The following is a 15,568-nucleotide window of genomic DNA, read 5'->3' as shown; positions in this document are numbered from 1 at the left end:
TGTTTTCTTTTGAAAAGGTGAAAGTGATTAATTATTACTACACCACCTAATTTGAAATGGGATCAAACTCATTACTAAAATAGAGAAACAGGGAGAGGAGCAGGAGTGAGGAGTGGGTGTTGTCTTGGTATTCATTTTTAGCAACCTGATAGCTCTCTTTTCTTTTTCTTTTCTGAAGAGCGCCGCTTTCTTTTTCTATACTCTTTCTTTTTTCCCCATAACCCCACTTCCTTCCCTATATCATTCATCTCTCCCCCCATCTCCCTCAATCATCGGTATCTCCACCTCCCTCTGAAGGCTAATTCTGTAAAATGCTTCTGATTAATTAATTAAAAAGGAATTAATTTTGAGTGGTCGTATAAAGGGTTGCAAACCCGTACGAGTACGACTTCCATCTAACAAGACCTTTACTTTTCCTTAAAACAACTTTATTATACTACTAATTAATCATTCATCAATGCATATATCTTAATTATTCTTTCTTTTTCGCATTTATTCTTAACTTTATTTTTGAATTTCACTCAATTCAGGATCACCTATGCATAATATTATAATCTCTAAAATAATGTCTCCATTCATCTGGAATTATGTCTCTTTTGATTTTATTTTTTCCCCTTTTTTAATCTTTCGGCCACTTTTGTACACTTCCACTCACTGATCCCATTTTGATGATTAGTGGGGTCTTAGCTCTCAGACAAAAACCCTACTGATAATACTTCCCCGACCCTTGGATTTCAATTAGCAGACGGATCCTATGGTTTCCTAATAAATGACTCCAGAATCCGCTCAGTGCTTGGTATGTTGACACTTATACCCCTGTCAGTAGTATAATATTGTTGCTGATTTTACTGATTCTTTTTTACTGTTATAACAGGATTTTGATTTTTACCTTGTGTTGCTTATCCCCAACCATGTCTGGATGAAATAACGCGTGAGAGATTCAGTAAGCTAATTGAACGTATCTTGGATTCTTGGGTTGTTTTTTTGTGTGTATAATATTACTCTTGAGTTGGTCAACTGCCTTGTTTGAGGGTAAGAAGAAGGTGTCCATGATTTGAGAAGAAATATAGAGACATGTCAAGTAAACTGTTAGAGATATGCTCAGGAATTGGACCAGGAATAAAATTTAGCCAATTTGGCTTATACTAGTAGTACTATACTATATATCAATTTGATTTGTGGAGTTGTGGTCCTTGGGGGATCAATGAGAAAAGAGAAAAAGGAGAAAAGCGTAACATTTAACTTTGGCAAGAACTAGAGTAGTTGGTTGCAGTTGCAGATTTCATAATCTCTGATTCTCAACTGTGGAATTCACCTGACTACTGTAATATTTTTCACTGTGGAAGTAAGTCACTTATTATTATAGCTAGAAACAAATAGGGCAGCAGCTGGTGGTAGACAAGATGTGTTTCACATTTTCATTTCTTACTTTCACAAACGCACTTGATTTTGTAATGCTTGTAAAAAAGGAAAAAATAATGGGATCATGCTTATGTTTTTGAAGCAAAAGGGACTTATTTACTTGGCCTTGTTGTTGGGTTAATGGCCACAAATACTAGTCCTCAGTATACTATACTGTGGCAGTTCACTACTTACATTGTTGTGGAAAACAAAGATGTCATGCAGCTTGTAGATGACGACACCCTAGCAAAACTCCATGTCATGTGACTTTTTGGGGATGATGGGGCAGACTAACAAAATCTACAAAACAAAAGTCACTGTTTCGAAGAAAATGTCACTGTATGATGATAATTATCAAGAGATGGCACTTTTTCTATCTCTCACTCACTGCTCCCCCAACTTTGGCTTTCTTCTTCTTCTTTCTTCTTTGAAAATTGGACAGACCAAAACCACACAAACGCCAACGCCAGACCCTAGTTAGCAATTCGGGATTCGGCAAACGTACGGAACGGAAAACGTACGAGTATTATACGGTTTTGTAAAATCCAGATTCGGTCCAAAATTCGGTCAACGGGACGTGATTCGTCAGTAATTCGGAACGGCATACGTACGTGTATAATTCGATTTATAAATGTGAGTTCGGCTCTGAAAATTCGGTATCTATATATAACAAATAATTTGTATTTATAAGGTCATAGACCAATTTTTATGCATATGTGTGAGTTATTTAAAGAAAAAATAAACTTAATATGATGATATTAATAATATATACAACATTAGTTATCCAAGAGGACGTCGTATGGTGGTTTAGATGCTTGGTTAGTGAGTTTGAGATCTCTCTCACCTTCACCTTCAAATCTCTTCAGTCGTTTTTGTTTCATAAAAATTACAACACGTCTAATATTCGGTCGTGTATGCTCGGAAGGCAGTAAAGCCCAAAAAGTGGAGTCTTTGAAAATTAAAAGCTAAAGAATTTATGGCGAATTAAGCGGACGTATCATTCAGAATATGTAAAATTCGTGAACGGTTCGCGAATAATCCGGGAATGCCACATAATACGCGACTTGGGTTCGGAGTTGCAAACGTACGCGAATAAAACGGTAAAATTCGTGATACAGAAAAATTCGCGAATGATTCGCGAACTTACTAACTAGGCGCCAGACAGAGAGATAAACAGAGAGAGACATTCAAAAAGTGAAAGAGAAGAAATATTATAAACTAGTAGTAGTTATTTTTAGGATTATATGGAGAAGTAGGACTCGTCTGGACCCTCACTTTCATTTTCAGGCCATTTTTTTTATTTCTTGCAAAACTAGGCAAGTTAAACGGATTCCATCCGCTTTAACCATCTCGGTCAATTTATCGCGTTGACTTGTCAATATCTCGCCAAAATATCATATAGGGAGATCTCATACATGTGGTAAGATTACTGAAATGTCCTTCACACGTGTGTGTCAGTCACGTGTTCGATCTCATTCATTCTTCTTCTTCTTTGTTTTCTTCTCCTTTCGTTTTCTTTCTTCTGCTCATTAGTGAAGAAAAAGGGTTTGATAGAAATTGAGAAGCAAAGTAGATTAAGGTTCAGTTTGTGAAGAAAGTATTGATGGTGTTTGGCAGTGATGGTTTCGATAATCGAAGACTAGGGTTGAATTCGAATTGAAATTGGGTTCTTGGTGCTGGTTTTGAATGATTCTGTTGATATCATCCTCCGTTTGTTTTCTGCTGACTCTCTGTGAGTCGTGTGTTATGTCTATCTAAGTACATCAGATGTTGAGGTGGTATGATTGTTGAAGAAGATGGTGTGGTTGAGGTTTATGAAGAAAATCAATTAGAGATTTTACGGTTTCGGGATTAATCTGATAAAATCAGAGTTAGGGTTTGGCATGAAATTGAGAAATGAATTGAGATCTTAATGGATGAGGAAAAGAGGGGTTGTTGATGAATTGATGATATGAAGCAGTTCTGGGAGAATAGTTGGGAATTGAGTTACGGTTTCTGAGAAATGGAATCAGAGTTTAATTTGAGGATGAATAAGAAGAAGTTAGAAGATGGGTTTGTTCTAATTGATGTTTGATTGAAGCTGTCCTGAAGATGAATCAAAGAATTAGGGATTGCTGGTGATGTCAGTTATACGAGAAGAGTATGTAGAAGCTGTTGATGCTGAATTGATGGAAACAATGAAGAGTAATTCAAGATTAAAGAAGATTGGTGGTGGTGCTGGAGTTGATTGAAGTCAGGAAACCGAGAGAAGGGTTCGATAGAATTTGTTATGAAGATTGAGAACTGTTGGTGATGATGGGAGTATTTTGGTGTTGGATGAAATAATTTGGTGGGATGTTGTAGCCTTGAGAAGAATTGCAGAATCCAGTTAAGAAAGAACAAGAATTGAATTATATTTGCTGGAATGGATTTATCTTGAGGTAATTGTTCTTCTCAGTGAAAGGATTGTATGAGATGCATGAACCGTAGATTGGTGGTGTTGATAGCTAGAGAATGGTGGTGTTGTTTGTGTAGATGAAACTGTTGGTGTTATGGGATGACCTGAATGAATGAGATGTTGCAGGAAGTATGGGTTTGGTGAGATGATTTTGAAATGGTTATGAAACTGAGAATGAACCAAGATGTGTATTTGAAGTTGTATATACTGAGTTGTGTATGGCATACATATTTCAGGCTCCGCTGCTACTGAAGTATCCGGCCAGTCTTTCAGTGACTGCATACTCATACTTTTTTGGTGCAATGTTTATGGTTATTGCTGGAATATCTGCCACCGATGGAAATACTGTCTGGACATTGACACCATCTGAGTTAGTTGAAGTTTTCTATGCTGTAAGTACTTCTAATCAGGATTTACTATTTTAGTTATATCATATACTGAAATTATGGCTAAGTTAAGTGTACCAGTTTACCCATGGTTATGACCTTAAGAAGCATGATTAAGTGCCTTAAAATGCACATCGTGCTTTGTTTGCAATATTGAGTTTTGAAGCAAAAACAAGTCTGTCTTGTCTATTTGGTTATCGAATATTATGGTTGTAACTACCATTATTCCCAAGTTGATGTCTGTCTTGTCTATTTGGTTATCGATCAATGTAGATCTTTTCGATTCAATCTTTTAGTTTCGATTTCACAGAGTTCCAACTCCATTGCACTGTACTCATCTCTAAAGTTCTCCTGAAACTGCAACATGATTTAATAACACTCATCAGGGAAGGCATAACTTTATATGCATAACAGGTTATGCAGATACTCTAAACAATGCATAACTTGTCATGCAGTCAAAGTTACGCAGTTATGCATAGTTGTTTTTACTGCATAAGCAGTTATGCATAATAAGGTATGCAGTTCTGCATAGTTGATTTTACTGCATAACCAGTTATGCATAATAAGCTATGCAGTTCTGCATAGTTGATTTTACTGCATAATCAGTTATGCATGATAAGCTACGCAGTTATGCATAGTTGATTTTACTGCATAACCAGTTATGCGTGATAAGCTACGCAGTTATGCATAGTTGATTTTACTGCATAACAGGTTATGCATGATAAGTTACGTAATTATGCATAGTTGTTTTTACTGCATAACAAGTTATGCATAATAAGTTACTATTCATAAGGCAAAAAGGGCCTTCAGTCTCAATACCATTCCCATTCTTCGGACTTTTCTGTAATGTCTGTTGCATTCATTCCGACCGGTGCAGCGTTGCTTCTTTACTGATGATGTATGCTCAGGCAATTCAATGAGTTCAGCAAGCACTGAATGTTCAATAGATTTGAAGGAATAAAACGTCTTTTTAGCTAAGAAGATATGGACAGCTGGAAGATAACTGCAGCTAACTTTCCATCCATCACTTTTGGTCAAAACTTGACTAGTCTACCAATAAATAAAAAAAAATGGCCTAGAAATGAAAAGCACCAAAAAAAAATGGGCCTATTTTTGTAAAAAACCCTTATTCTTATTTAAAATCTCATTAAACAACAGAAGTAGAGGATCAGAAAACACCAAAAGACTGGAGAGAAAAACAGGTTCAGAATATATAGCTCTCTAGATTTTGTGTGTGTGTGTGTGAGAGAGAGAGAAAGAGAGAGTAGTAGTACTCTTTCGCTTCTTCACTCATCAGACAAAGAGTAAGAGGGAGGGGGGAGAGAGAGTCAGTCATTTTTATTTGCAGCTAAATTTTCTCTCTTTTACGACTTAAATTGATGATTTCACAGCACTGTTGTTGTTTCTTTCTTCTTGTGCTGCTGCTGCTCACTGTATGGACGAAAGAGGATTGATTCATTGATCAGTCTCATTCAGTTTCGTTTTTTCTTTCTCTCATCTGTGATTTCTCAAAAACAAACAAAAATTACATACTTTTCTTTTCTTTCTCATCAGAGAACACAGACAGAAAGGGCCGTAACAGTATCCAGAGAGTCAAGTATAAGTAGAAGTTGCAGTACCAGTAGTAGCAGTGTTTTATTTAGAGACATTTAAAGCTTTTAACACCAAAAGTTCCGTTTCTTTTTTCTTTTCTTTTCTTTTCTCTCATCAATCTGTGTCTGAAAGAAAGAATTTTTAGATTAGTCCCCACCCAACCCAACCATACATAACAAACTTCATACTGAACACCGACAGAAAGAAAGATAGGTTTTGTAATTTCTCTGTTTTTATTTAATTTCTTCTTCTGTCTAACAAGTAGTTGTGGCTACTACAAGGTGGTTAGCGTCAGATTCAGGAGCTTTTGCAGGTTGGGCAAATTCTTCTTCTTCAATTGCTCTTGCTGCTGATGATCTTTCCCTTGGTTTCAATGCCGGTCCTTCTGGAGGAGCTGGTGGAAATCACCAATCCACAGCATCAGCAGCTGTGACAGGAGGAGGAGTACACAACAATGGTGGTGGCGGTGGTGGTGGTAATAGTGGAAGTGGTTGGAGACCCATTAATTATACTCTACCAGGAGCAGTTCAAAATGATATGGGTATGGTGGGATTAAGAAGTAGTGATGTTCTTTTTGTTGCTCCTGCAACATCATTTCAGCAACATCAACAAAATCATCATGATCATCAAGATCCATTCTATGCTCATGATCATCATCATCAACAACAACAAAATCCCATGAACAATTCAGGAAACAACAACAATTCTTCAACGGCTCTAGGAATCGGTGTTATACCCCTTCTTACTACAACTGGGTCTACACAATTATGGCAAAATCAACAAACCCATCATAATGTGAATTACCCTGTTGTTAAAAAACCCGTCTTGATCAATTATGAAAACTCTCTTAATCAATCCAATATTAGTATATTTAGTAATAATAATAACAACCATGGAGCTGGTAATGTTACTATTGCTGGTTTTGCTGGTGGTGCTGATGCTGGGAACAATGCTAATTTATCAATGATATCATCATCATCAACAAAAACCTGTCATGATTGTGGAAATCAAGCTAAGAAAGATTGTAGTCATAACCGTTGTAGAACTTGTTGCAAGAGCCGTGGGTATGATTGTTCTACTCATATCAAGAGTACTTGGGTCTCAGCATCTCGGCGTCGTGATCGTCAGTTGATTTCTCCTTTAGGAAATGATGATCAACAGCAAGGTGATGTTGGTGGTGGTACTTCTTCTGGGTCTACTTCTGGTGTTAAGAAACCGAGACTAGTTCCATCTCAGAATCAAACTGCATCTCATACTTCTACTTCTAATAATAATACTCCACCTAGAAGCTTTGATACCAGCTCTAGTCACCATCACCAAGGTCTGTCATTCTACATCTTCTTATTATCTGAATTTGCTTACTTTATTTATTTTTATTAACATTGTTTTATGTCATGTTAGTATCTTTTTATTTGAGTAGAAAAGTTGTTCATTTAGAAAATTCTCTCAAATATGAATTTGTTGTGTATTGCTCTAGTACTACTGATGATCATAAGCAAATGAATTTTCTACTGAATCAAGATTGGAATGTATTTTGCTTTTAAGTCTTTTATATAAGGTAGAATGTGAATGGAATCTGAATGAATTGGGTCATTAATTGTATGTGCAGATCCAAGCTTTCGAGAAGCATTGCCGAAGCAAGTCAAAGCACCGGCAGCGTTTAAGTGTGTACGTGTGTCACCAATTGGGGATGGGGAAGAAGAGATAGCGTACCAAGCTATTGTAAAGATTGGTGGGCATGTGTTCAAAGGATTTCTGTATAATAAAGGAATAGTGAGTGGTAATGAAGGTCTTCCAAACATATCCGAGTTGCATTTGGGGGGTAGTGGAAAAAATTGGCCTTCTTCATCACAAATTATAGATCATTCTGATGTATATGGTGGAGCTGCGACTGGATTGCTTGGATCTGGAGGTATGAGTTTCAGAATACCTGCCATAAATTAATATAAATTTTATATACAAGTCTGTAATTGATGTTTTCAATATTTAGGTTACGTTCTCTAAAATTGATAATGCCTAGAATTCCAGTTGTAAGTGAAGTGTTCTTGTAAAACATATATCTCTCTGATTTATAAAGCACTCTTGTTCTCATCTTTGTGGATCCTCATTTCTCAGTCCATAGTCGTTGTTTGACACCAACACAATTCATGTGGTATTCTAATAGCAAGACCTTATAGTTTTAAGGTGTACAGTAACTTTAGTTCTCTTTTTTAAGGTGTAGTTGCATTTATGTTCATCTGTCTCCACGCTAGAAAATGTCACTTAGTACCTAGCTAACTGTCCATGTTACTTATTTTTTACAGATGAATTATTTGTTTTTCGTAATAACTATGCTTCCATACAAATTAATTATCCTAGTCTGATCCCAAGTCGGTCTTGGTTCCCCAAAAATTAGCTGTAATAGTAATGCTAGAAATAAGAGAAAAACCTTTCTTAAAGAAATTCTTACAAATTTAACATGTAGTGTAACATTTCATTAATAGCATAGTAGTAGTTGTTATGAGGTCACTGTCGTTCAGAGAAATGAAAGAAAAGTATTATATGGATGCCTTTTTCCTGCCTACCTTTTGTGTTTCCACATTTTCCCCCCAATATAGAGATTGTGCCATGTACAGTTTTCAAATGAATGACGTTTTTATATTTGATTAATGCATTATCAGCAAAATCCAGCTCTAGATTTAATTTTAATCTATTTTGGTTGTTGTAAAAGTTTATATTCCCCTATTTTTCGGAATGGTGTATGATGATGCGTAAACTATGGTTCTTATGCATGACCTAATTTGAATACTTTGAATTATTCCCACCCTCCTGATTCTGTTGCCATTTCCCCATATTTTTAATGATATCATGATGTGTTCAACCATGCTTCACCTCATTGTTTTTAGCACCTAGTGTGATTGGTCACTTGGCTTAATGTCTTGGGGTACAATCAGCTTAACATCCTATTGAGCATCTGTACACTCATACTTAGGATAGGCAGGGATGGCTGCTTTTTCTGTGTTAGTATGCTTCATTGCTGTTAGTATAAGTCAGGACTTGGTCAAAATAGTTTGATGCTTATGGAATTTGTAAATCTTTAGTAACTCATGCTTTTCGTTTTTCATGCTTGTTCAAATGTTGCATGAATGTGGTGCTGTATGACATCATACTTGACAAAATGAACCATTTGGATCGTGTGAATAAACGTTATGCTAGGTGTACATTGATCTCTGAAATGATGTTTCACTTAGTTACACTACTTATCAAGAGCTGTATGTGCTCTTTATATTCCTATCCTTGATGGGAAGTTACACTTTGTGTTAATGCTAGGCTGTAAAAAGATTAGTTGTGTTATTTCTATTTTCTCTTATATGTTGGTAATCTAGTTGGGTCTCCCAAGTTTCTGCACACGTATATATTGTGTGTATAGGGCATTCTTATTGTTCTAAGAGATTGGAATGATTACCTTTGCCATGTCCGAACCCATTGTTTATATCTTCTGCCTGTGTTTGCTGCTATAATAGAACCACACTGACAATCATGACGCCGAGTGTCATTGGTAAAGTAATGAATTCGTGAGGCCTAGGTCACAGGAAATATATGTATATATTCAGTTGAATCCTTTTAAGTTGCAGGATAATGCTTCCAGTACTCTCATAGACTGCACTGGAGTATTTGTTATCAATTATTAGGCGTATATAATACTTTCGGACATGTTAATGTCAAAATTGAAAAGCCAGATATACCTTTTAGTATGTTTTTCATATTCTGAAGATTTTATGTGGAGAATTGCTAGATACACAAAGCTGTGGTCTTGGTACTCCATATGTTATGTAATCCTAGATTCTTGAAGTAAGTCCAAGACTCTAAACTTAGGTTTAGTTGAACTTCCCTGTCTCGGTTCCTTAAGTTTATAACAATGATGGTAGTTTGCCTCAAACCTTAGTTCTTAACTATGAGATCCATCTGTGTTAAACACATTTATCGAACTCCTACATGTATATATGTTAACAAGGTGCATAGAATGGATATATTGTGTGAATATTTCTGACTGACTGGTATGGTTTGCGAGATATTTTGGTGTTCACTGATATTGTTTGTATATGGGTGTTGATAAGCAAGTGTCCATTGATCTCGGAAATGATGTTTCTATTAATTACTTATCCAGCCTATGCACTCCATAAATGTTCTCCCGTGTCATCCTCTAAACCTGATTTCGCTGTCATCTTCATACTCGTATGAGGGTCCTGCACACCGATGTTTTCAAAGATTCAAGTTTTTAAAGACGGATTTTCAGTTCTATGCTTGGTCATTTAATATTGTGTTATGACTGTTACCTTTTTCAGTTAGAGTATGGGAGAGAGTTTAGGAAAAGGGAGAATAAAGTGTTAGATCACAAGATGACAACCGCTCACTGTTACTTTTATCTCCACTTTTGAGGAAGAATCATCTGATGCATGAGCAATGGATTTCAAGGTCTGCAAGCAAGCTTATGATTGATCCTAGTTCCGATTGGTGGCGGTTATGGATGATGATGTGCAAGAAATGTATCTACTTTGTTCAAATTCAGAAGTATGGTACAGCTTACAGGAAATGTAAAATGTTATTAATCTGTATGATTCAATATCTCTGTAAACCAGGTTGGTGATGAGGTGTATATTTAGTGAGCCATGCTGGATCAACTGCAAATTTGTTGGTTTAGATAAATTTGACCTGGTCTCAGTTGGCAATAGTTTGACCTGGTAAATTTTCTAGAGATGTCGCTGCAGCAACGAAAGCCAGAGATGCTTTTCCTGGGGCTACTGCATGCTTCAGCGCCTAAGGCCTACAGACGCTGGTTTAGTGGTTTATAAGCAGGAATTTTATACATGATACGGCTGTTCTTATGTCAAGCCCTTAACTTGGGCGAGAGATTGGATTATCACGTGCACACAAATTTAAAAGTACACAGAACAGAGAGTATATAAAAGTGGGAATTATATAAATGCCCATCCTTCTCGTGGACTTCAAAAATATCCTTGTCCACTATATTAATACCCATAATCTAAAAACAAGGAAATTCGATTAGAAGATACTTCCTTTAATACCCCTAATCTATCCGGTACTTCTTCTTCTTCTTTACTAAAAACCGAAAATCAACTTCTTTATCGTCATCTCCGCCAGTACATCTTCAAAATCGCCTCCGCCACCACCTCCACCATCATCACCACCTCTGCAACTACTATCAACTCCGCGCGCCGCCAACAAAGTGATGCCCTAGAAAATAACGATGTCAGATTTTAGCATTAGGTTTTGCTTCTTCTTCTTTAACGAGATCCCTCAACATCATTTGCAGAAGATTTATGCTGAATTGATGTAAAAAATGCGATGAAAATCATCCACAACAACTAAAACAAGATACATCAACAAAAAGTGATATTAAAAGATATGTATAATCTAAGTTCAGTTGAGTTGATTTTTAATTGATCAAAATCGTGATTTTTTAAATTCAATTGAGTTATGTTCGTATGTTAAAATGTTTTTTTAGAGTTTCTGTGTCTGAATCGGATTAAGATGTATTTTGTCTTTGTTTTTGGAATTGTTGATTTAGGAAGTTGTGTATCAGTTCTTGCGACTGTTTTATGTTGGTGGTGATGGAGTTTGAGATCAATTTTCCAATTAGTTAATCTAGAGAAATTAGGATAATCCAGGGTCATATACTGTTGTTATTGTAGATATAGTGTTAGTGGATGTTGTGGTGGTCATAGGTGTTGTTGCATCTGGAAGTAATTGTTGTGATTTGTTATTCTTGTTACGGTGGTGGTTGATGTGCTTTTAATAGTGCTGGTGGTAATGGATCTCGTGGTGGTGGCACTGGTGGTGATTTTTGTGTTTGCAATAACGATGTTGGTGGTGGATTTTGGTGCAGTGGAGGTGATGATGGTGGTCAACAACCAATGTTTGTGTATCAACAATGGAAAAATGGAATCAACAACCAATATTTGTGTATCAACAATAGAAATTGATCTTAGTGTAAGAAGTCAACAACAAATATTTGTGTATCAACAATAGAAATTGACCTTAGTTTAGGGAGTCAACAACCAATGTTTGTGTATCAACAACATAAAAATGGAATCAACAACCAAATTTGACAAATATTTTTGAACTTTTGATTTTTTGGATCAACTTCAGTTGTTGACACCTAATATTCATGGCGGCGGCGGCGACGGTGGTGGCAACAACAACAATGGTGGTGGCGTGTGGCGGTGGTGGAATATTATTGGTGGTTGTATTTAGTAAGTGGTGGTGGTGGAGTGGTGGTGGTGGTGAAATGGTGCTGCTGGTGGATATGAAATAATAGAAAAATCTATTTTTTAATGGATAAGATTTTTAAATGGAAAATAATATTGTAAGTGAGGGTATTAAGGTAATCTATTTTTTAATGGATAAGATATTTAAATGATAAGAGTATTTATATTGTTGTATAAGGGTATATTTATTGGGTATCAAAACTAAGGATATTTAATAAATATACCCTTAGACTGGCTCTGACTAGGTCTTAATAGACTCCAAATTCCAAAGTTGCACTCCAAAAAATGTTGCAAAATGCAATAATTCAAGTAACCTGTTATAGGGGATGATTCCATTGGAGGGGCTGAACCATAATAATAATGTCTAGCAAATTGGTTAGGGGGTGTCCTAGTTTATGTTAAAGGTCTAGATTACCCTTCCATTTTTAAAAGGACTAAATTGCCCTCCCATCTATTCAAACCTAATCATTAAAAAAAATGAAATCAAAATCAGTGTTTCTTTGATTATCGTCATCAAATATATTTAAACCTAAAAAAAACCTATGATTTCTGGAGTTACGGTTGGTTATTCTTCAATTACCAACCGTAAACTCGATTCTGAAGGTGTTACGGTTGGTTACTGAAGAACTACCAACCATAAATCTTAAAAACTATTTGGAATATCCAATTACGGATCATTTTTATAATTTTACGGTTGGTTTCGATTTTAACAGTACCAGCCGTAAAAATTCCTTAGTAAAAAATAAGTTAAGTTTTTGAGTTTGATTACGGTTGGCTTTGACTTGAATGTTATCAATCGTAAGTAGTTACGGTTGGATACTAACCACCGACAAACGAACCGTAACCTATTTGCGGCTCGTCTCGTAAGAGAACAATCCAACTGTAACTGGTTTATGATTGGGTTTTTCCAATTTTAACCAGTTACAGTTGGATGTTCATCAGATACTAACCGTAAATGGCACCTATGGTTGGATTCTATGGTTAATTCCAACCGTAAATGGCTCATACGGTTGGTTTTTATGGTTAATCCCATCGTGGGTTATCTGTAAAATACGGTTTCTCTATCATATAGAGATTCACCCACCTCCAATTTGCCACTGAAATCATTCATTTTGTTTGAGTAAATCTAAATCTAGGTTTTTGAAATAAATTTCTAAAAAAAAAACCTAAATCATTTATTTTATCTCTCCACTAAACCTAACTCTTAAACTGATTTAATTTTTTATTAAGTATAAAAAATGTTCATTAATCTAATGATTAGCTAATTAAATTAATAACACTAACTAAATAAGGCTTCTAGCCGTTATGAAAATTATATAGATAAGGGGTTTTGAAATTACTACATGGTGACCCTTTTTGTCCTATTATATCAGCCCCTCTAATGATTTCTTCCGCCCCTATAACAGTTTACTAATTCAAAGTTGAGTCTGTCTGGAATGGAAATTGAAGTGGTTATTTCCAGACGGAAACGGGTGTTTATTTCGTTTTCTTTTCTTTTAAACCTTAAAAAGGAAAGGGTACCTAGAAAATCATTAAATTTTTCGTTTACGAACACACAATCTTTATGTTCAGATATGAAATTCATATTAATGATTGTAGAACAAGGAATTCTTTGGATGATCAATTAATATACAAATCTTCAAGGCCAACTAAGTATGTACTTGAACCTTCGATTTCCGAATTTAATCAAAGACAAAATCTTGTATGATCCATATTCTAAGACCTGAATTCAACAAGAACAAGTCTTGTTAGATCTTTACCATCAAGATAAAAACTACTTGTGATATTTTAATTACATACATGGAAAAAACAATATAATGTGCAGAAGAAATAACACAAGACACCATAAATTGCAGTAAAATTCTGGAACCTCTTCCAGTTCAAACACCATACTATATTAAACTATTACAAAAACTAGACTCTTATATGACTTCGGACTAGATCGTAGTTGAGGCTGAATAAACCCTACGAGTCGTGCTCCTTACGTCTTTTGCATCTCACAAGACCCTACGCACTTGATTTCCTAGCAGCTAACTTCATTTATATTCTTAGGAGTTGCTCCCCAATACTTCGGGAAGGCTAAATCCCGTTTTATTCTGCACAATACGGTTTTTTTTGTTAACAAAATTTCTAGTGTTTTGTGTTATTTTTTATTAATATTATGTTATTTATCTTTATAATTGGAATATCAGAAGTAGTACATTAAACAACCTATATAATTTTTAAGCTCAAATTGTAGAGAACCTACAAGACTTTCTCTTGTGATTTCGTTTCTTGAAAAATATCTTCCAAGATTTGTTCTTATTAGATTTCGGTTTATATACATTTAGAGTAGTTGACTTTTGGATATTGATTTTTTAGTAAACTTTTTTACAATATTGATGGGTAAAAACGATTTACTGATTTTTGAGGAAAAGTGGAGGGATGTGCAACATGTAGATCCTCAATTGAGCAAATTTCCTAACCTTTAACAGATGCACTGCACGGGAGCGCTTTGAGTTCGAGAGACCAATCTGTAAGACTCCGGACTAAACCAAGATAATGGCCGTTCCAGAGTCAGCTCGGTCACAAAGAAGGATGAAGGTCGATTTGTAGGAGGGAAGCTGAGAGTTGTGTGAAATCAATGATGATTGAAGGATTATGGATGTGTTGGGGACTTCTGCAAGTTTGATCAACGTCAGTGAATTCTGATCAGATTGATTGAGTTCTGTTTAGATAAGATTCGACTAAAAAATTTGTGCTCAGATAAGTTAAGTTACCAAATCATAGATCAATGAATCTATTTATATGGAAGAAGTAATTAACATATTATTCTCCAGAAGTATGACGATTGCAGAGGAGTGGAAGAATGGGGAATTAGAATCGTGTTTAACCAGTTCTATATGCGTGGGAGAATTGGTTGATTGTCCATCTACTACTTTGCTAACTCCTTCAACTGCTTGGACGACTTACTCACATTTCTCATCGTGAATCTGCGCACGTGATGTAGGCCACCAGACCAAAACCCTAGTGAATATCCCCCTACGTGACATAATTGATGTCTCATGAATGCGAAGTCTGCAAGGCAGACGTGTATTTAATTGGTCAATTGTTGACTTGGATATACCATGAGTCTTAGTCTTGATGAATCGAGAATAATGGACGAATGTGATATACTTTGCGACTCATGGATTGAGCATAAGGTGTCTGCTGCAGCAATAATGCGTGGACGTTGAGTCTGATGAATTGTAATTATTATTCTGCCAGCTGAGGCACTCTGATGAATTTGGATCGACGAACGTCGGTTTAATGAGATTGCTCAATCATGGACCTATTCTGATATGTCGAGTATTCGACAGAAAATCTGCTGAGTTATTGTAGAGTGCTCATTCCTGGTCTAATATATCATGAGTTGCTGAATGACAAAGTAGGAATTAGAGTATCAGTAAGTATTGCACTCGATAGTCGTCCAATGAAATATTTATGGTCGTCCAAGTGGATGA

General features: G+C 35.8%; 1 protein-coding gene across 2 annotated transcripts; it reads left to right on the top strand.

Annotated features, from left to right (window-relative positions):
- Positions 1–5,402: 5,402 nt before the first annotated feature.
- On the top strand, positions 5,403–10,552 carry LOC113322173 (protein LATERAL ROOT PRIMORDIUM 1-like). 2 transcript variants are annotated; one of them, XM_026570209.1, is made up of 3 exons: positions 5,403–7,138; positions 7,427–7,729; positions 10,143–10,552. In XM_026570209.1, the coding sequence occupies exons 1-3, from the start codon at positions 6,355–6,357 to the stop codon at positions 10,163–10,165; spliced, it is 1,110 nt and encodes a 369-aa protein (XP_026425994.1). In that variant the 5' UTR covers positions 5,403–6,354; the 3' UTR covers positions 10,166–10,552. The 2 variants fall into 2 exon arrangements, with proteins under 2 accessions (XP_026425994.1, XP_026425993.1); XM_026570208.1 differs by lacking the exon at positions 10,143–10,552 and having other exon boundaries at positions 7,427–7,908.
- Positions 10,553–15,568: the final 5,016 nt, after the last annotated feature.

This window comes from Papaver somniferum, chromosome 11 (genome assembly GCF_003573695.1).
Source record: "Papaver somniferum cultivar HN1 chromosome 11, ASM357369v1, whole genome shotgun sequence".
Taxonomy (NCBI): Eukaryota; Viridiplantae; Streptophyta; class Magnoliopsida; order Ranunculales; family Papaveraceae; genus Papaver; species Papaver somniferum.
This window is presented reverse-complemented; position numbering and strand designations above follow the sequence as displayed.